At 36.9% G+C, this 21,490-nt stretch overlaps 1 protein-coding gene across 7 annotated transcripts in view; it reads left to right on the forward strand.

The window, feature by feature from the left end:
• The first annotated feature begins 5,717 nt into the window (after positions 1-5,717).
• Positions 5,718-21,490, forward strand: part of MXRA7 (matrix remodeling associated 7) — a 47,123-nt gene continuing 31,350 nt past the window's right edge. For 3 of the 7 annotated variants that reach the window (XM_056814251.1, XM_056814253.1, XM_056814252.1), the window contains exons 1-2: positions 5,767-6,202; positions 17,565-17,628. In XM_056814251.1, the coding sequence (XP_056670229.1) occupies positions 5,963-6,202; positions 17,565-17,628 (304 nt within the window). In that variant the 5' untranslated portion in view covers positions 5,767-5,962. Of the gene's footprint in view, positions 6,203-17,564; positions 17,629-21,490 lie in introns of all 7 variants that reach the window. The other 4 variants (XM_056814250.1, XM_001380576.4, XM_056814249.1 and 1 more) reach the window with 4 other exon arrangements.

Below are 21,490 nucleotides of genomic sequence, written 5' to 3' on the forward strand. Positions count from 1 at the left end.
TGTTGATTTGGGATTTGTTTCTTCCCCCAACGGAAATTACAGGTCTTCTTTGCTTATGGAAAAGCAACCAGGCAAGTGAGGGACAGGGGAGTGGAGGCTTTTGGCTACTCTGTTGTTGACTCTCCCTCCTCTTTCCCTACCTCACCCTTCAGCCTTGTCTGCCGCAATATTAACTGCTTCACATGAGAAAAGAAGCAGTTCACAGTCCTCAGACCTTTCATTATGTAAAGTCACAATTCAAAATAAAAGAATGACTCTTTCTCTCGTTGTAAATCATGGAAAAACTAAAATCCTTTTCCTCTTGTGCAACTCAAAATATGTCCATGTCAAAAGTAATTCTTAGGCGTTTTGGAGGAGTTGGGAATCATGTTAATCTTAAGTGTCTATAACTTGTCACTGAAATGCTTTTTGCCGGTAAGATCTGTGCCATTTTGTTTTTTAATTTCCCCTTGAATTATAAAAACTAGAGGCCACATTTTTATTTTACTTTCTGCTTGTGAGATTGGAATTCCATAAGGAAGTTGACCTTTTAAAAATTAGGGGCAGAGTTAATGAAATAAGAGTCTTGAATTAGCCCTACCACTTAAATTATTTTGTCATAATCCAAAATTAACTATACAGTTGTCCTTTTTGTAATCTTGCTTCCTTCCTGTTTCTGTTATGTTTTGAGTTGTGCTAGAGTTATAATTAATTACTGATCACTTTATGATATTTATTGATTTGTAATATGTTAGTTACTCTTATCTCCACTAGTCTTAGATGAGAAATCTTAGCTTTCAAGTACCTCTAATTTGGGTTATCTAGTCTTCTGTAATTAGTCATCTCCTTTATCTTTTCACAAACTTGTGTTGTCAACATACTGATTTAGGCAGTTGTACTTTCCTTAGCAGCATTAGGGAAACTTGGAGGCTGTGCTCAACCCTGAGCAGTAATGAGACTTCACTAGAGGTGACTGCAGTGTTAGTAGCCATCCAACCCAGTTTTCACCTCCTCTGCTTCTACCTACTCCTTAATCTTCTTTGAATCTGGACAGCTCATTTCTGGTCCAAGCTTCCGACTTCCATCAAATACTGCTTAAAGGGTGAGAAGATCTAAAAGAAGATTAAGAAGCATAAAAGCTTTATGAGTTGTGATGGCAAATATGGTGTTGGGTAAAAAGGTTTAATACTTTCTTTGCCTTTACTTAAGGAGGATAAAAATGATGTGTTTAAAGACAAACAGGGTTGCTATTGTCTTCTTATTTACAGCATTAATTTTTCACTTGAGTTGACTTTATGATTATTGAGTGAAATTATTGATATGAAAATTTCTTTTCAAGATAGGGTTTTTGCTAACTTACAGAATTGCAAATGGGGCCAAATCAACAAAATTTTGTTAGATCTTTAACAACATCTTATTCCTTCTACCAAAAAATCATAGGTGTGTGGGCTAAATCCTGATTATTTTTTTTTCCACTTGGCGCTTCAGGTTTTTTGGAATCCATTTTCATACCATTGCATTACTTTGGGACTAACCATCAGTCCTTTCTTTTGATTCTTGCCTTAACCCATTCCTGGTGTGTGGTCTGTTCAAGCAGTGTAAGATGAGGAAGGGAGAAGGAACATAGGACAGTAAAAATAGCCACTTTTCATTTAATGTTAGAATTTTCATTTTGAAATTCTGTCTGTTCACAAAAATGTTTCCAATGTTAGTGGAGTTTATATATATGTTAGCATTATCTGGTTTCATGAAACATACTTTCTGTAAGTTTTAAACAGTTCAAATGCTTAGCATTTGGAAATTAGGAATGTCCCCAAAAAGTTGGTATTTGTCTAAGAAATTCAAGTCTTACTGTAAGATATTAAATTGTAGCTCTCTTAATTATTTTTATTATTGGACCACTCTGGCTTTATTCTGAAGATGATCATCTCTTCCTATTGTGCAGCTTTAGTTCTTCTGTTATATAATGCTATTTGCTAAACAGTTGCTGGAGCAGGGGTGGATTCCAGTGGATACTGTTTCATGTTGGGAAATGAGGGAATGGATATATCACCCAATAAGCTGCAAGCCATGGTATGCTACTGCAGCCTCTTCTAATTACATGGAATATACTGCAATACCAAGGGGATGAGTGGACAACTTTTTTTAAACTGTGAATGTGTGTGGATGAAGTATAAATCATTAGGCATTTAAACTGACTTTGTACTTCATATCTAATAATGCTCTTAAATACTATAAACAATACCTTGTTTCCACATTTCTAGTAGTTGTACTTGCCTTTTTAAATATCTCCTTAATTCCTTAACAAATAAAGTCCCCATTTACATTTATTAAAAATAAATACTATCAGTAAATAAAATACATTGACAGCATCAGAAGTAACCTTTCCCTATGAGTTTGTTTTAGAATTTGGATTTTTTTTCCATTGTATTTTTTCCCACTTCACCATTAGCATAGACCACTTAGCTGTTATCTTTGGAAACAGACCAAGGAACCTGAGGAAATGGAACATATTCTTTGTAAGTGCTTTGAAGGGGGGGAAAGAGAAGGGAAAATCCTATTAGGAAGGACAGAACTGAATAGGATGCTGCAGTAAATTTCTAGGCAGTTAAAAGAGTAGTACAAAGACATCAGGATTCATTCATGTATTGGGTTCCCTAACACCAAGTTTAGAAGGTCTAGGCAAAGTTACTGGGTTTAAAAATATTTGTATTTTGATCATTTTCTCCTCTCACTATTGAACAATTTATAAAACCCTCATAACAAATATTCAGCCTAACAAAACAAATCCCTACATTGGTCATATCTAAAAATAAAGATGAATGTCTCAGTCTTCATTTTAAGTCTATCACCCCTTTGGCAAGAGGTCTCAACCTATTTCATCTTCAGCCCAATACTTGGCTTATGTATCAGTCAAGTAATAAGACTTTATATTTATCTTACCCTGAATGTAGATAGCTGTAAATAAGCAGGTATTCAGATTTTAGTTTATAGCCAAAGATACTTAAATTATGGTAGTATGGTAGTAGCAAAAGAGTAGAAGCTAGTATCTGGACCACCATATGTCACAAAGGACACACTAATCATTCATCCTTGCTACCAAGAAAAATAAAGTTGAACCTCCTGAAGATAAGATTTTTTAATGGGAAAAAATGCTATAATGGGATTGAACTTATAAATTGGATAGTGAAAACAGAATGTTATTAGATAAGCATTTCAGCTGAGGATTAGGAAAAAAAAAATAATTACCATACATGCCTATTAGCTGAAAAGCTTTAAAAACCTTGTGATTGTTTAGGACATTTTGTAAAGCTAAAAGTTTTTTGTTTTTTGCTTCTGAAAGGCAAGGTCTGATTTTTAAAAAGTATTATTTCATTAAATATTTCCTAATTATACTTTTAAAAATTTGATAATCTTTTTAAAAATTGTGAGTTTCAAATTCCTTCTCCCTAGCCTATCTCTTCTTGAGAAGCAAGCAATTTTATATATACATATTTTTTTTTTCTTGCTTCACTCCTGATTTTATTGGGAATGGCAAGCAATTTTATATTGATTGTATGTGTGAAGTCATGCAAAACATTTTCATTTTAGCTATGTTAAAGCTAAAGTTAATGTAAAAGCATTGCCTATCAGAAGAAACTTCTTTTCACTACCTACCTGCCCCTGCCACAACCCTCAGATCTCTGTCTCCAGTTCTTCATGGTGACTAGGTACTAAAGAGGAAATATAATTGTCCACATCTCATCAATCAGAAACATCTTACCTGGGTTAAATTTGTTCCTTATTTTATTTTATTTTTTTTAATTAAAAATTTTTTTAAACTCTTACCTTCCATCTTGTATTGACTCCAAGGCAGAAGAGTAGCAATGGAGGTTAAAGTGATTTGCCCTGGGTCACACAGCTGGGAATTGGCTGAGGTCATATTTGAACTTAGGACCTCCCAGTCTCTAGGCCTGGCTCTCAATCCACTGAGCCACCCAGCTGCCCCCTTGTTTCTTATTTTAAATAAAATATTCATGTGCAGTTTTGTTTTTTTCCACCTTTATTTCCTCCCTTCATTACTCATTTAAGTTTGTACAATGCAGTTGTTTATTTACTTGTCCTCTAAAATTAGAGCCTGAAGCCTTGCATCACACTGAGTATTCTACACTACAGAACATAGACCTAAGAATTCAATTTTGGATTAGGATAACCTATAATTTAATACTCTTGTCCTAAAGTATTTTTATTAGCTCCCAATAAGAGAAAGTGCTTATCTCCTCAAGATATCTCCTCAACTTCACATTAGAACTGGGCCAAGGGAAGAAAATTGTTTTGAATGTCAATTTATTTGGTTTGGGTTCTCAAGAATCTTCACTGCATTGATCATATGCTTAACAACTGAATTTCTACCTTATATTCCCATCACTACCACATTCTGAAATTTTGTGTCCTTGTCCAATTTAACCTCAACTCTTCAATTGCCATATAAGGTATAAGTTCAATTTTATATAAAAAGGGGGAATAATTTTTTTTTTCTACACAGGATGAATTTACATTCATCATGACATTATAAAAGCCTAATTCAGGGGAAAGTTTTCACTTAAAGCTGGTAGATGTAAACGATTAACTTCTTTCTGAGCAAGATCTAAGATGAGTCCACTTCACTTTAAAGGCCATTGAAGAAGAAATGCCTTCTATCTTACTTCCCCCACTCAGGAATTATGAAAAGGAGGAAAGGGGTGAAATGGATCAATGCTGACTACAAAAAATGTGGGAAAATAGGGCCAAATTAAAAAAAAACACACGTTTTATGAGAACTGGGACTGCCTTAAAGCTTGTGGACTTGTTGCCTTGCTGCCTTAAGCATGAGAACTTGGCAAAACAACCCAATAATTTACTATTACTGTGGACAAAATCAAGAAATGATAGTTATTCACACTGATACTGTAATCCTATAGAGTATGAAAACTGCTTTATCAATATTTCAGGGGTTATTGCAATGACAATTTTGGTTTGGAATGAATGTCATTACTTGATTGCTTAAAAACAACATCTGATTTTACCTTTCTTGACTAGTTTCTTATTTGTTATTAATGAGATTTGGTTAGCATCTGCCTTAGTAAAAAATACTTAGAATAAATTTCAGCATGGTACAGTAGAAAAAGCACCTACTGTAGTTGGAGGTTCAATTCCCCTCTAATCTATCTTTGTGTCTTGGACAATTAATTGCTTTTTAGTTAAGATTTGCAGTGTAAGTGCTATTCTCATTTTATAGACGAGGAAAGTTAAGGCACAGGGAGGTTAAATGATTTGTTCAGGATCACACAATTAGTCTCTGGAAGGATATGAACTTGGGATTTTTCAGACTTCGGGTTCTTCCCTCTCTCTAGGAGCCTAAATCAACCTTCTTGGACTTGTTTGGGTTGTAAAATAAGGGGGTTTGGACTGGATGTTCTTCAAGATAATCTTCCAGCTGTTGATCTAATAGTTCTGAGTACTGAATCTTGTTCTTGGGTAATCAGCTGGAGTGTCCCTAGGCCACTAGTAAAATTCAAAAGGGCTAAGTCAATTGCTGGTGGGTAACTGAATCAAAAAAACTTCCTTTGACACCTAATAATAGGATAGGAAAAAATTGCTAGGGAATCGTATTGTTCAGCTAAAAAGCTCAAAGCTTTACTTGCCTTAGCCCCTACCCCGAGGTTTACTTGATTCTTTAGGGAGTGAGGGGGGGCCGGAGCAGGTTGACTGGAGGGGTAGGGGTTGGGGCCCAAGGAGTCCAGAATGAAAGGAGACAGTGGAAGCAGGCAGAGTTCGTCTCGGGGAGGAAACACCACATCCTGCCAAGCTGTGGCTGGAATTCTGGATCCGGAGTCCGGGAGGGGCCACGGCTCCCCTCCCACCCACATCCAGGGGCCAATCCTAGGGCTCCGCCTCAGGGTGGGGCGAAATCCCGTGCCCCCCCCCTCCCAACCCAGCCCCTACCCTGAGGCCGGGGCGGGGGATGGAGGCTCCTAAGGAGCTGCAGGCCACGCTGCCGCTCTGGGGGACCGCACTAGCATTGCTGCTCACCTCTCTCTGGCTCTGGCGGAGCTGGGCCTGTGCGCCCCGGGACTCGGAGGGCCCTGCTCCCCTAGAGCTGGCCTGGCCCTCCGCGGGTGCTGAAGGAGTGCGGACATGCGGATTAGTGCCCTACAAACAGAGGGAGCCTCGGGTGAGGGCAGGAGAGAAGGAAGAGAAGCAGGTACGGATGCAGTCCTTTCTTCCGTTTAGCCCGAACTCATTTTTCCCCCCATCTTTTTGTCTGGACTCACTTCCTGTTCTCTCCTCAAGATGCTTTTATTGTTGCCATGCTTATATCCAGAGCCCAAGCATCCTCTGTCTTTGTCTTTTTGAGTCATGCCTTCCCCCACCTTGGGGTTGGGGGCTTAAGCTGATTCTAGTTCCTTCCCCCACTTGTCATTTTCCTCATCCCCATTGTACAAGAGGCCAAAGAAAGTGTCAGTCTTTGCCCTTTATGCCCAGCCCTCTGAGTACAGTTCTTTTTGGAGCCAGAATTGATCAGGTCACCCCGTCACCCTCCGTCCCCGGAAATTGATATCAGTTAAAGGATAGCAACTACGACTTGAGGCTTTTCTGTAGACTCTGCATTAAAGGAAACCTAATGTCTGGAGTAGACAAAGACTGGATGTTTTGGGAGTAATGTAGAAGCTTCGGCCCCCAACCAGCAGACCTGTCTGAAAATTTCCCCTATCACCCACCTCCCTGAGGTTGTTTCTTAGCTATTTGGGAAAGCTGTGTTTTCTTTATTTCCCACTCAACTATTGCTGCTACTGGCTGCTAGAAGATTTGGGATTTTCATCTTACATCATTTCCTGCACCTCTTTTACCCACAGTTTTACATATAAAACTGCAGGTGGCATTTTCTAAGGCCCAGGATTAGAGATTTTGAAAGTCGTTCTGAAAGGGAATAGGTGGCAGATAGCGGTTTCCTTTTTTTTTAATTTAATTTAATTTAATTTTTAATTTTATTTATTAAAACCCTTAACTTCCGGCATACTGTGTATTGGCTCCAAGGCAGAAGAGTGGTAAGGGCTAGGCAATGGGGGGTCAAGTGACTTGCCCAGGGTCACACAGCTAGGTTATATTTGAACCTAGGACCTGTCTCTAGGCCTGGCTCTCAATTCACTGAGCTACCCAGCTGCCTCCTCTTTTTTTTAGGACAAGTTCAAATCTATATTTCAGGGTTGATCGATGAGCTAATTTACAAAGCCCTAATTAATTAGTGAGGCATTAATTTAGAAGAAAGATGCTATATATATACATAGGAGTTATTTTATATATTATTGTCTTAAAACCATAAGTCATTTCTGGATCTGATAGTAGGTCCATGACTGGTGTTTATTGTGAGGAGCTCATAACAGAGCTGAGCTTCAAACTCCCTTTTCCCATCATTTTGTTCTATTCTGATTCATATTTCCTTTAAAAAAAATCATTTATCTTATTTTCAAATCCAGATTCTCTACCTCTCCTTACCTTTCCCCTACCCATTGAGAATGCAAAAATATATAAAATATCACAAATATGAAATTATGCAAAACAACCATTTTCTGGGGTAGAGGGGTTGGGGAACAAGAAAAAGAGAAAAATATGTTTCAGTCTGCACTCTGCTGAGCCCATCAGTTTTCTATCAGGAGAGAGTATTTTTCAACATGAGTCCTTTGGAACTGTGGTGAGTCACCATGTTGATCACCATGTTGAAATTCACAGTTATTATCTTTACAGTATTTTTTATTTTGGCTGTATGTAAGTCTAAATAGACTTTTCTTTTTTTCATTGCCATGCAAAACACACTTCCATGTTGGTCATTATTATAAGAGCAAAGTCATCCATAACCAAAACCCCCAAATAAAACCAAAAATGTACTGTGATAGACAACTCCAACCATTCTTTCTCTGGAGGTGTATAGCATTCCCCATTATGGTTTTCAGGATTGTCCCAGATCATTGCATTTCTGAGAGTTGCCAAGTTTTTACAGATAATCAATGTTCAATATTGCTTTGTTGGGTACAATGTTCTCCCGGTTCTACTTATTTCTCTCAGCATCAATTCCTGCAGATCTTTCCAGCTTTTTCTGAAATCATCTTGTTTAACATCTCTTAGAGCACAATATTATTCCATTATCAACATTACCAACAAACAAAATGACCAAAATTTGTTCAGCTGTTCCCCGATTGATAGACATCCCCTCAATTTCCAATTCTTTGCCACCAAAAAAAAAAAGAATAACTATAAATATTTTTGTACAAGTGGGTCCTTTCCCCTTTTTTGTTATATTTTTTCTCCAGGCTTTTCTGAAACCATCCTTTGCATCATTTCTTAGAGCACAATGGTGTGTTTCATCACTTTCATATACCATAACTTGTTCAACCATTCCCCAATTCTTTGCTTATATAAGAGTGAGCTGCCATCAACATTTTTCTTATGTTAGTCCTTTGTCTTTGATCTCTTTAGGGTATAGACCAAAAAGAGTCAGTGTCTTATTAAGACAAAGTTTTTATTAAATCAAATTCTCCTTTTAATAACTTTTTTGTGCATAGTACCAAATTGCTCTCCAGAATGATAGGACTAGGTAACAGTTCCACCAACAGTGGAACAGTATGCCAATTTTCCCACATCCCCTTTAGGATTTTTCATTTTTCCTTTTCTGTCATTTTAACCTATCTGATGGGTTTGAGGTAGCACCCGACTTTCACTTTCAGTGTTTTGAGGGATGTTTTTGCTATCAGAATAGGTCACACACGGCAGCTAGGTGGTACAGTGGATAGAACTCCAGACCTGGAATCAGGACAACTTGAGTTCAAATTGACCTCAAACACTTACTAGCTGGGTGACCTTGGCCAAGTCACTTAATCCTATGCCCCTCAGTTTCCTCATCTGTTAAATGAGCTAGAGAAGGAAATAGCAAACTACTCTAGTATCTTTTCCAAGAAAACCCCAAATGAGTTCACAAAGAGTTGGACATGACTGATAACGCCTGAACAGAGAGGATTCTGATGTATATTTTGGTTGGAAGTTTTTTATGTTTTGAGCTCTAAAAGTTGGTACTATTCAATAATGGAATATACAGCCCTGGCTAAAAATGTATTGGTCCAGAGATTCTTTCCCATATCTTGTCCTTGATCAATAAAGGAGAGATGCCAGGATGTTATAGTTAGCATAACATTTTGAGTATTATCTACAGAATGACCATCAGTACATTGCTGCAACAGAACTGGAAGAAAAAATATACAATTCCTTTCCCCCCTGATGCCCAAGATCTCATCTTTAGGGTAAAGAAGAGATTATTGCCTAGGAAGTTGAACTAGGAGAAAGGACTTTAAAAAAAAAATTAAATGTCTGAAGGGCTGGCACTAATATATCTTAGGCCTCCTCAGAGCAGGCAGTTCAGTTAGCATTATTATGGGCAACTGTCTTATTGGTTTAATTTTGTTCTGCCATAAAGAAGAAACTAAGAAGAAATCAAATATTTGGAGAAATTTAAATGGAAAAAAGATAGACTCAGAATTAAAAAAAAAAAGAAAAACCTCTCTTGCTTGGGCCCATTTATTTTTCATATAATAACTGTCAGAAAGATCCCTTACAGGGGGCAGCTGGGTAGCTCAGTAAACTGAGAGCCAGGCCTAGAGACAGGAGGTCCTAGGTTCAAATGTGACCTCAGACAAGATGGAAGGTAAGGGTTTTAATTAAAAAAAAAAGAAAAGAAAAAGAAAGGTCTGAAGGACAACACATGACTAGTTGTGTGCAGGAGTGCTTGAAGTGATTGGGTATTCTTTCTTCTCTTTTATCTCTGAAGATCAGAATAAGGAATAATTCTTTTGTGTTTATTGTTTTGTGGGAGTGTGCCCTTATTAATTTAGTTTGCCTTTTTTTTTTCTGAGAACCTAGTATATGTAAAAGGTGGGTAAAGAGTTAATATATATATATATATACCAGATTTTTTTACAGCAGATTAGTTACTCCTGACCTCTGCTTTCTCACTGTGATGGTCAGTACTGTACTTGACATTTTGCAGAAGGGAATTACCAAACATAATGTGCCCATTATTACTCTTTGGAGAAAAGGAAGGACACACAGTATTGTTATAACCAGGCAATATACTAAGTACTCATTAAAAAATCAGAAATTCCTATCTATACATATAGATAGGACACTTTAAATTTCAGTTGTTTTTCTGGCTTTAAATCATAAAACTTTTTCTCTTTTTTTACAAAACTTTTCAGAATTAAAAACTGATAAAATTATTGATTTTTTTCAAAGTGTTTTTATATTTTATCAGAACTAGATCAACTCAATATTACCAGAATATATGTATCTTAAATATTTAGGCAATTTTTCAGAGGGGACATCATGTTTCTAAATAGATACATATGTATTTTTTTAATTAAAATTTTTATAACCCTTCCCTTCCATCTTAGAATCTACTAGTATTGTGTCTTGGTTCCAAGGCAGAAGAGTGGTAAGGGCTGGGCAATGGAAGTTAAGTGATTTGCCCAGGGTCACATAGTAAGGATGTGTCTGAAGCCAGATTTTAACCTAGTACCTCCCATATCTAGGCCTGATTGTCAATACACTGAGCCACCCAGCTGCCCATTTATATGAAAATTCAGTTACCGATTTAAAAAATATTATATATATATATATACACACACACATATATAGTTTGTTTGAATAATATTTGAAGTAGCAAGGATTTTAAAGAAGTGACTTCTATATTTCTGCCTTCTATCATGTGGGCCCTGGATTTTGATTTCGTTTTGTTTTGTTTTCTGGATTTTTAGTACAAAAGAAAAAGGCAACATCTTTAAGGTTTTGCAGTTAAACAAGGTTGGGGTAGTAGAGTTTCTGTAGGCTCAGATAATAAGGAATTAGGAATCAGTTTAGAAGTATCTATTTTGGACTGACAAGTTGCTTATTACAATCGGCTGGAATACCAAAAAACAAACAAAAACCTCATCACATCAACAGTTATTGTTGTTATTTTCTTGGTGTTTCTAGATTTTGACAATCTAGGATACAGTGAAGCTATTGAAAATATAAGACTGAATATTTATATTTTGTTTTAAAACCTTTAATGAACTTTTAAATTTTTGTTGAGAGTTTTAAAATAAAAACTACAAAAAGTAGTTTCCTGTCTTTTGGAAATTTCCTCATGACAGTGATCAGCCTAGACTTTAGAACCATGGTACTCAATTATACTTTTCCAAAAAAGAGTAATTTTTTCTAAGTCAAAAGTACTTTGTGTTTTCTAGCTAATATTTAGAAAGACACCTGAGAGAATTCTATGCCATCATAAATCTCTGCATATCTGAGGATCAATAGGTACCTGATGTACATAAATCAGAGTAGAATACCTTTTTCTGAGGCTGACAAAACCTTAGGAGAAAATATGATAGCTATTTTATTTCTTGGTTCTTATCATCTTGCACACAAAAAGCAATACATAGCTGGTCAAGGAAACAGCTTTTATTGCATGGGTCATCTAAGAAAGATCACAGTTCATTGCTGGGAAAGGAAAGAGGAAAAGAATTTCTCTTTTCCTTTGACTCAGAAATACTTAGCCTTAGACTAGGTGTCCATTTCTCTTCAAATTAACCAGAAAGGTAAAAAAAATATATTTCCTAACTTCATATCCAAAGTTTCTATTAATAACCCCTTCTCACTAACATACTCTTCATAACAGCTACTGGTTAGCATTAGTTTGAGTATTAGATCCAGTCAACAGATTTATCTTTCTTAAAGAAAGAGGAATCACAGATGGCATTTCAAGGAAAACATACTCATTCTCTATACTAGCCATGGTAAAATGTTCATAACACTTATCAAAATAGTCAGGCAACTAGGGAAATGATGGTGAACCTTTTGGAGCAGTAATGGGTCCTGCCCCGCCCTACCCCCCCCCCCAGACCGAGTGCCATGCCCACCCACCCCTAGACCATGTGCCATACCTCTCCCCCCACATGCTAGGTATGCCCTCCTGTTATTCCACACAGGGGAGGGAGAAAGTGCTCCCATTGGGCTGCTGGGCAAAGGGGCAGATGAAGTAAGGAATGTCTTCAGTGCAGGTGAGGAAGGGGAGGGGAGTGACCTGAGTGCTCTGCTCCCTTCCAGCTTTGCCACCTGTGAGCCACCCACCTTATCCCCTAGGTGCTTCCATTGGCTGCTGGGCAGAGGAGAGGGTGATGTGAAAAAATGTCAGGCATGGTGGAGAGAGGGAGGGGAGCAGCTCCACCTATGTTCTTGGCCTTTCTAGTAACAAATTCGGGGGGGGGGGGGGGTTGGGGAAGGAGGGTTGCTGAGTATCCATAGAGAGTACTCTGAGTGCTATCTTTGGCATTCATGCTGTAGATTTGCCATCACTGGTATAGGGAACAGAGCACTAAACCTGGACTCAAAATAACCCGAGTCCAAATCTCTCTCAAACATATACATACAATCTGTGTGACTGGACAAGTCATTTAACTTCTGCCTGCCTTAATTTCTTTATCTGTAAAATGGGAATAATAACAGCATGCACCCCTAAGATTGTTGTGAGAATCAAATTAATAAGTACTTTGAAAATATTAAAGTACTATATAAATGTTAGTTTATTATTTTATATCAATTGTATCATTGTATGTATGAATATTATATAAAGGTATATACTCGCAATTCTTGCAGGGAAAACACAGTTTATACTGGGGTGAATAACTCCTCACTTAATTCATTCTAGATAGCATAATAAGTAAGAGAGTCAGTCTTAATACAGCTTAACAGAGATAGTTATTATAGATCACAAAAAAGTAATTTTATGAAACTACTTTGTAATAAAATTTTGTCTAGTCATATAATAAAATGTTTATGTCTTACAATAGCTTAGAGTGTATGTGTTAATCAAATTACACATATATAGTTGATTAGCAAACTGGTAAATTTTAGTTAAGCCTTTTGTATTACTTAATTCCAATAATCTATTAATCTCGGACCCCAGTGTTTTGCTTTCACTTTGTCAACTTCCTCAGCATTCTTCTAGATGCAATAGAACCATAATATCTCTGTACTTTTGTCTTCAAATTATGTTAGGGTTGTGAGCAACAGGCCAGTAAGGCTTTAAATTATAAATACTATACACTGTCTTGACTTCAAAATTGAGACTCAGATGTTATTTTTAGTCCCAGAAGGCGAGTACTGATTGCTTTTCTAATGAGAATAAATAAATGAATATTATCCATCAGTTAACAAGTATTTGGTAAGTGTTTTTGTAAGCCTACTATATTCCAAGCACTGTGCTACACACTGAGGATTGAAAACAAACCCCACCAAAATGAAACAATGGCCACTTTTAAGAAGCCCACCTGACTGAGAATTGGAGACCAGAGTGAAGAAACATATAAATGTATAAGTATATGTAGAATAAATACAGGGAAGAGAGAAAATGTACTAACAGTTGGACAGTCAGGAAAGGCCCTTTGTAGAACAGGTGGTCCCAATCTTTTCTGAGTCCATTTTTAAATGGAACTAGTTATGAGAATATTTTAAAAAACAAGTTCACAGAATGTGAACTTAACCTCCATGTACACTGTAGAATGTGATACTTGAGCTATTTCTTGAAGAAAACAAGGGATTCTTTAAAGTACAGGTGAGAGAAGACTGAATAGGAGTGTTGCATTTGAGAAACAGAGAAAATGTAGAATGGGAGAAGGAGAATAATGTATAATAGACTGAAAATACAGACTAGGGCCAGATTATAAAAGGTTTTGAAATCCAGAAAGGTATATATTTTATCCCAGAGGCACTAACTACTGTAGTTGAATTAACAGAATGACATAGTCATATCTTCACTTTTGTAAAATCATTTTGACAAGCTATATGACAATGATTTGGAGATAAGAGAAACCTGAAGCAAGGAGAAAAATCAGGAAGTCATTGTAAATAGTTCATGTAAGAGCATGAGAGCCTGAGATGGGAGAAACTTGAAGCAGGGAGAAAAATTAGGAAGTCCATGTAAGAGCATGAAAGCCTGAAATAAGGTTTGGCCAAGTGGGTGAAGAAAAGATAAATATTGTGGAATTAGGAATGACAAGACTTGAGGTGAGAGAATGAGGAATTGAAGATAATGCCAAGTAGAAAAATGGTGATACCCTAAAAATAAATAGGTACATTTGTAGAGAGCTAGATTTAGGGGAAAAGATGAGTTTTATTTTTGACAGTTCAGTTTGAGATGTCTCTAGGACATCTATAGTTTGAAATCTACAATAGGCAGTTGATGATATGAGACTGAAATTCAAAATATACACCAAGAACTATATTTATGTAAATCTCTGAGTCATCTACATAAATATGAAAATTACAACCATGAGAACTGATGAGATCACCAAGAGAAAGTATGTACAGAGAAAAGAGAATATGGTCCAGGACAGAGCCCTATACTATACTCATTTAAAAGGTATGATATGAGGATACATCTGTAAAAGGAAACTAAGGAGCAGTCAAACAGGTAGACATAATTTATCATCCCATTCAACAAACATTTTTATGTGTGAAGCACCCAGAATCAAACAAGACACCAGTTCTTTCTCTAAAGCACTACAATCAGGCTTATAAGAAATGACTATCCTAGTAATAAACTATTATAATGAACTAATTAGTCACTGCTTATTGCTTTATTTACCCTCAGAATAGTCCCATATACTCCCAGAGAGTACAAATGGCACTGATCTGTTTTAAGACTGAAGACACATAGACTAATCAAAAATAGATCTGGAAGACTTTTAGCATTCTTTTCAAGGTACAGAAATAATGCTGAAATACTGATTCCCCAGTCACTACTTGAGATCTCAGTGGGCTTAGACTGGGAGAAGTAGACTAGAATCTATCCTGAGTGCTGACCTTCAGGGAGTCAGGTTCAATTTGGCTGACTATTCAATAATTTTAATAATAATATAAATGAGAATGGGACTTTAAGTAGTCTGCCTCCATGGGAAGCCTATGAAATAGTTATTGTATAAGAATGGGCACCCTCCATAGGAACCTAGCCTGTGAAGTTTCAACATAGAAATATCAAGCAAACAACTAAGTTGTGAATCTTAAAAACTACTCAGACTGTACTTTAGAAGATTTGATTTAGCTATTTCTTTATTGTAACAATGGAGATACTTGATCTAACAAGAATCAGGAATGTCTTGGGAACTTTACATTACTCCACCCATACTTAGACATACTTTAGGGGAAGATAAACTTGTAAACTCCTGATTGAACAATGAAGGTACTTAACTCATACTTTATAGTGAAGTTAAAACCTTAAACTAAGTCTATTTTTAGATCTAGTACAAAAAGGTATTAAGTACCTATAAAGGTTAAATTAATCACAAAAAGGTCAAATAACTCACAAAAGGCAAGCTTGACAAAGAAGTGTGAAGCACTCAAAAGATGTAATCTAACTAGAGAAGGTGAGAACTAGAGTGGTGAGAACTAAAGAATGGGCGGTCCTAGAAAAAGTGTCTATTGTGATTGGTAGATGTAAAAATTTAGGGGAGATGACATAAGAGAAAATTCTCTTTAAAAGGAGGCTAAAAGTCAGTTCAGGATGTTCTGAGCTCAGTTCAGGAGATTGAGTTCAGTGGAGGACAGGAGCTTCCTTGGAGCTGGTCTTGTGGTGACTGACTCCCTTTCCTTTAGACTCAGGAAGGCCACTTTGGCCAAGGCCTTTAACTACTACCTGGCTCAAACTAAGCCAGAGCAGTTTAAATTCTCTCATTCTCACTCTCTCTCTCTCTCTCTCTCTCTCTCTCTCTCTCTCTCTCTCTCTCTCTCTCTCATTCTCTCTCTCTCTCTCTCTCTCTCTCTCTCATTCTCTCTCACTTTCTCTCTCTCTTTCTCTCTCTCTTTCTCTCTCTCTCTCTCACTTTCTCTCTCTCTTTTTCTCTCTCACTTTCTCTCTCACTTTCTCTCTCTCACTTTCTCTCTCTCTTTCTCTCTCACTTTCTCTCTTTTTCTCTCTCACTTTCTCTCTCTCTTTCTCTCTCTCACTTTCTCTCTCTCTCTCTCTCTCTCTCTCTCTCTCTCTCTCTCTCTCTCTCTCTCTCTCTCTCATCCTTAATTCCTTCTCTATATATTAATTAAAGTCTCAATCCCACCTGACTTGGGTATTTTATTATTTGGGAATCATCCCTGCTGACCAATTATTTAAATTTAAGTCAAAACACTAAAATTATCTTTATAAAGCAACATGGATTGTTATGATAGTAATTCAGGACCACAGCATTGGTATCAGAAATTACAGAATGGTTATTCTTAAGGAGTTCAAATCTAGTACTCAATATAGATTATACAAGGAAATATTAGAAAGGGAAACATATCAGTGAGTGCTGTAAAAATTTAATGTCTAGCAAGAAAACACTGTGAGACTAGAATTATACACCAAAAGCTAAGTATCTTTCATGAATTGACAGACAATAATCCTCATTCTACAAATGCAGAACTGAACATATCTTGGAGAACTCAACCAATAAATTTCTGGAACCAGATCATTTTCACAGACTGAATCACCCAAAGATAACACTGATTATAAAAATCTGAGCTGACTATTTTAAAAACTTGTCTCACCACCAAATACTCATAATCTCCAAGCCACTTGTAACAAAAAAAGCTTTCAAAACACATTAATCTAGCAAAGAAGACCAAAATCAGTTGTGAATAAAATGAGATGTATGTCATTTCATGTTGTTCTATTGTACTAAGCATACTTTCAGCAACCTCACAGAAGTCAAATTCTAATACTTTTATTCAACAACTAAAAGCAGTTATTTTGTCTACCTCTGTATTAGGATATTTAACTACAAAAAAAATTACAGATAATTATTTTTCCCAAGACCAGGCCTATCTGAATGTCATTGAAAAAGATGAAAAGAATGAGTTTGATAATAACAATGATATTAATAACTAACATTTATCAATAAGTATTTATAACCTACTATATGCTGGCACTGTGCTACACACAAGGGATAATAAGGGGAAAAGTCAATTCCTACTTTTAAGGAGTTTACAATCTACTGTGGGCACAAAAAGATGCTGAAAAGAAATGTTTTTCAGAGGCATGATGTGTCTGAAAACCAAGCAGAGGAGCTGATGAAAAATGAAAAGTTCCCTAGAAAGTTCTGAGCCTACCATTAAGAAAGGCTTTTAGAGAAGTTTATTGGTCTTCAGAGGGGAAAGGCATCTGAGGGTGCTGAGATGTTTAATATCCAAGCTGAGTCTAAGGGAGATATGATGCATATATTGCTTTTAAAATTGCAGATTGTTTTACATACACATCATTTGTACCTCATTTGATCATCACTCTAGGTATTACTATATAACCTTTTTACAGAAAAAGAAACTGAGATTTAGAGAAGTAAAATAATTTGTTTGCCCATTGCAGCTCAGTCAGTATACGTGAGATGCAAATTTAAAATCAGCTTTTTCTGACTCCAAGTCTAGCACACTGTTTATAATTACACTGTGTTTCTTCAGTAACCCATTATTAGATACAAGGTGCTCTGCTCTGAATTCTTTGATTTGCCTTTCAGGAGGAAAATCCAAACTCTGACAATAAGAAGATACCACTACCAGCTGAACTGGAAGAGGAAGATGGTAAGTAGCAGACTGGGAATAACATCCAATAATTATATGATTTAGAGCCAGAGAGAAACTTAGTGATTCTCTTGATCATTCTGCTCCTTTGACAGATAAGGACATTGAGGGTTATATGACTTGCTAAGGGTCACACAAAAAAAGCAATAAGGTTGAAGCTACAGATATCTCTTTTCTTATATTCTTTGCCTTGGGAAAACCCAGAAATATTTATTAAGCACTATGTAGTACAGTGGATAGAGTACTGGGCTTGGGATGTCAGAAGATTCATCTTCCTAAATTCAAATCTGACCTCCAGACCACTTAATAGGTGAGTTACCCTGAGCAACTCATTTAACCCTGTTTGCCCAGAAAAGGAAATGGCAAACTACTCCAGTATCTTTCCTAAGGAAACCCCAAATGGGGTCATGAAGAGTTGACATGACTAAAATGATGCAGCAAGAGCATGGGTCAGGCACTTCTTCCTCTCAAAGAGTATACATTGTTGAGGGGCTGCAACATTCAGCACAGGAATATTTATTTACTCCAGTGTGGAGGGTATGGCAGCTAAGGGCTGTGGATTGAATGGGAATTGTAAAGAGGAGCTAAGAAATACAGCTGTACCATGGGCTTCAGAATACTGAGGCAAAGCCTTTGCTTGCCAGCACACTGCAGATTGGTAATTTGCTTCTTTCTAATTTTCCTTATCATGCAACAGCATCAATCTTTCCTTTATTCTTTAATTCTGCTTTTAGAATTCTGTCATATAAGTGCTTGCCCAGGATGGAGTCTCCAGACAGTTAAAGATTAGTTCTAATTCTTTCTTTTTGACTCAGTCCAGTCCCTATAGTCCTACAGCCTATTCTCCACATATCTGCTGATATAATTTTCCTTAAGCAGTTAGTCATTACTCTGCTCAATAAATATCAGTGGCTATTACCTTTAGGGCCAAATATATAAACTCTTCTGTAGGATTTTTTTTTTAACTCTTAACTTCTGTCTTAGAGTTAATACCAAGTATTTGTGATACAACAGCTGGCCAGCAACCATTGCATAAAGGAATTTCTAGTGGGTTATAACTTGAGGAGGAGAAAGAAGTCGGGAGAAAGGGTTAATTAATTGAGAGACACACAAATTAATTGTATTGTAAGGAATGGCGCTTGTTCCTTTAATAGCTTCCCTTGTAGGGTATTCAATAAAGGAAGATATTAAAAACCAAGAACATGTGGAATGTAGATTTCCTAGATAGGAATAGAGAGAAAGTGTGAGGATAGAAATCAGAGTTACAGGGGAGAAGCTTCCAAGCAGGAGGAAACAAAGGGTAAGGTCTTTAGAGACCATAGTGAGGCTCCAGAGAAGGAGCTATCCAGATGGCAGAAAGCCAGAGTCAGAGAGAGAAAGAGAGGGAGGGGCAGTGCCCTTCTTGTCTTTTATTATGGCAATGACTGTGAGGTACATAATACACATGTAACAACACATAGTGGATACACATTGGTTTGAAATGTTAATGACATACAAGATAGAGGTGTGGGTAAATTCAGCCTGCACTTTCCAAACTCCCAGAACAAAGACCACATGGCCTGCTCATAAACCATGCATTGGAATGCTGTTTGACCAGGCCAGAGCTAAGCCCTCTGGGGCTCAGTCCCAGAGATTCTTCTGGCCTCTGAGCTGTCTCATTAACTGCTCTGAGCAAGTATAATATAATATCAATACATCAATCACATTTTCCAGATGTATATGCCTGGAATCCTACATGTTTCAAGGCAGAGGAGCATTAACTAGGCAACTGACACTAAGTGACTTGCCTAGGGTCCAGAAGTATCTGAAGTCAGATATGAACCCAGAACCTCCCAGTTGTTGTACTTAAAGCTCTTCACCTGGACCCAACTTTCCCTTTTTTTTTTCTCTTAGAATCAAAACAGTGTATTAATTCCAAGACAGAAGAGTAGTAAGAGCTAGGCAATGGGGTTTACAGTGACTTGCCCAGGGTCGTACAGCTAGGAAGTATCTGAGGACAGATTTGAGCCTAGAACCTCCCATCTCTAGACCTAGATCTCAATCCACTGAGCTACCTATTTCTCCCTCCCCTACCCAACTTACCTTTCCAGCCTTATTACACACACATTCCTTTCCACCTGAACAATCCATCCAAATGGGCCTTATTGAGGTTTCATGGAAAGTCAATTTAAAAATTAGTTGGAAACTAAATAATCTAATTCTTCAAAATGGGTGGGTCAAAGAACAAATCAAGAAACAATCCACTGATTTCATTGAAGAGACTGATAATGAGGAGACAACGTATCAAAATTTATGGGCTACAACCAAAGCAGTACTCAGGGGAAAATTTCTATCCCTGAGTGCTTATATCAATAAAATAGAGAAAAAGCAGATAAATGAATTGGATGTGTAACCCAATAGGCCTTATTGTTTCACCTTCCATCCCCATACCTTTGCAGTGGCTGTTTGAATCCTCATCTTTATATCTTAGAATTCCTAGTTTCCCTTAAGTCTCAGCTCAAGTCCTACCTTCTCCGTGAAGCCTTTCCTGAAACTCAGGTGATAGTACCTTACTCCCAAATTATCTTGAATTTGTCTTATCTATACCTTTATATGTACATCCTGTCTCTCTCCACCTTTCTTCCTTGTTGCCCCTTCAGGGCAAAGACTTTCACTTTTGTCTTTGTGTTTTCCTGGTGTAGTATCTAGCATATAGGAGATGCTTAATGCATGATTGATGACTGATTGATTTCTCCTTGTTTTGCAACTATGAGATTTCTCTTCTATGAACATTTCTTAGACTCTCTTTTTAAAAACCACTTCTCATAGTTCTTTTTAGAACTTAAGACCCAGGGGAGGAAATTCCTCATTTATGAGTAGTTTATAAATCTTCTCTTTTACCTGTGGGTCTTTTTAGGGGAGGGATAAAGAGAGAAGCAGAGGAAAACCATAAAACTCAGACCTAACAGTTGTGAAAGACAATCTGGCTGCACTTGAATAGGAGCTATGAATTTAAGCCCCTTTTTTTAATTCTAAGCCATAGAAATAATGTTGCTGTAACTTTAAATTTGCAACTGGCAGCAAAAATGGAAATAGAATGAAAATAGCTTCAGGAATGTAATAACTTAGGCATCTCTGTTCAGTGCAGAGTTGGGATAATATAGTCCTTCAATCCTAGGAGTCTGTCACTTTCTATAAATACAGCCATTGAAGAAGGCCTAAAAGTTGTGCAGGTTGAGTGGTTACAAGACGAGGTAAGGATGGGAATTAGGCCCTCCCACTGAAGAATGCTTGCTTTCTGAGGTTCATTTTCCCTGCTAGGTCTATGAACTAAGGGAGCATTTAGAGATTGTGGTCTCTGGAATCTATTACTTCTCTATCAACAAAAATTGCTATGTGTTTAAGTGAAAAATATCAGGATACTGTTTAGTGCCTTGAGGGTCTGAAGAAAGGAAATAAGGTAAGTGTTTGATAGTTATTCTCTCTCTTTATAGGCTGATGTATATACAGCTAGGGATATTTAATAACCAGCTTTAATTGGCATTCCAGAGTCAGTTGTTAAATTTTTAATGTAAGCATTTACAGACACCTCAGAAATCTCCAAATTACAAATCAGGGCTTGGTTTTGACTATTGTCACAACTTTTAAAAGTGATGGAGAAAGAAGAAAAGCAAATTAACAGCTTCAAAGATGAAAAGGGGGACATCACCTCCAATGAGGAGGAAATTAAAGCAATCATTAAAAATTACTTTGCCCAATTATATGGCAATAAATATACCAATCTAGGCAATATAGACAAATATATATATATATATGTATATATATATATATAAATACAAACTGCCTAGACTAACAGAAGAAGAAATAGAATTCTTAAATAATC

The sequence above is a fragment of the Monodelphis domestica genome, chromosome 2 (genome assembly GCF_027887165.1).
Source record: "Monodelphis domestica isolate mMonDom1 chromosome 2, mMonDom1.pri, whole genome shotgun sequence".
Classification (NCBI taxonomy): domain Eukaryota; kingdom Metazoa; phylum Chordata; class Mammalia; order Didelphimorphia; family Didelphidae; genus Monodelphis; species Monodelphis domestica.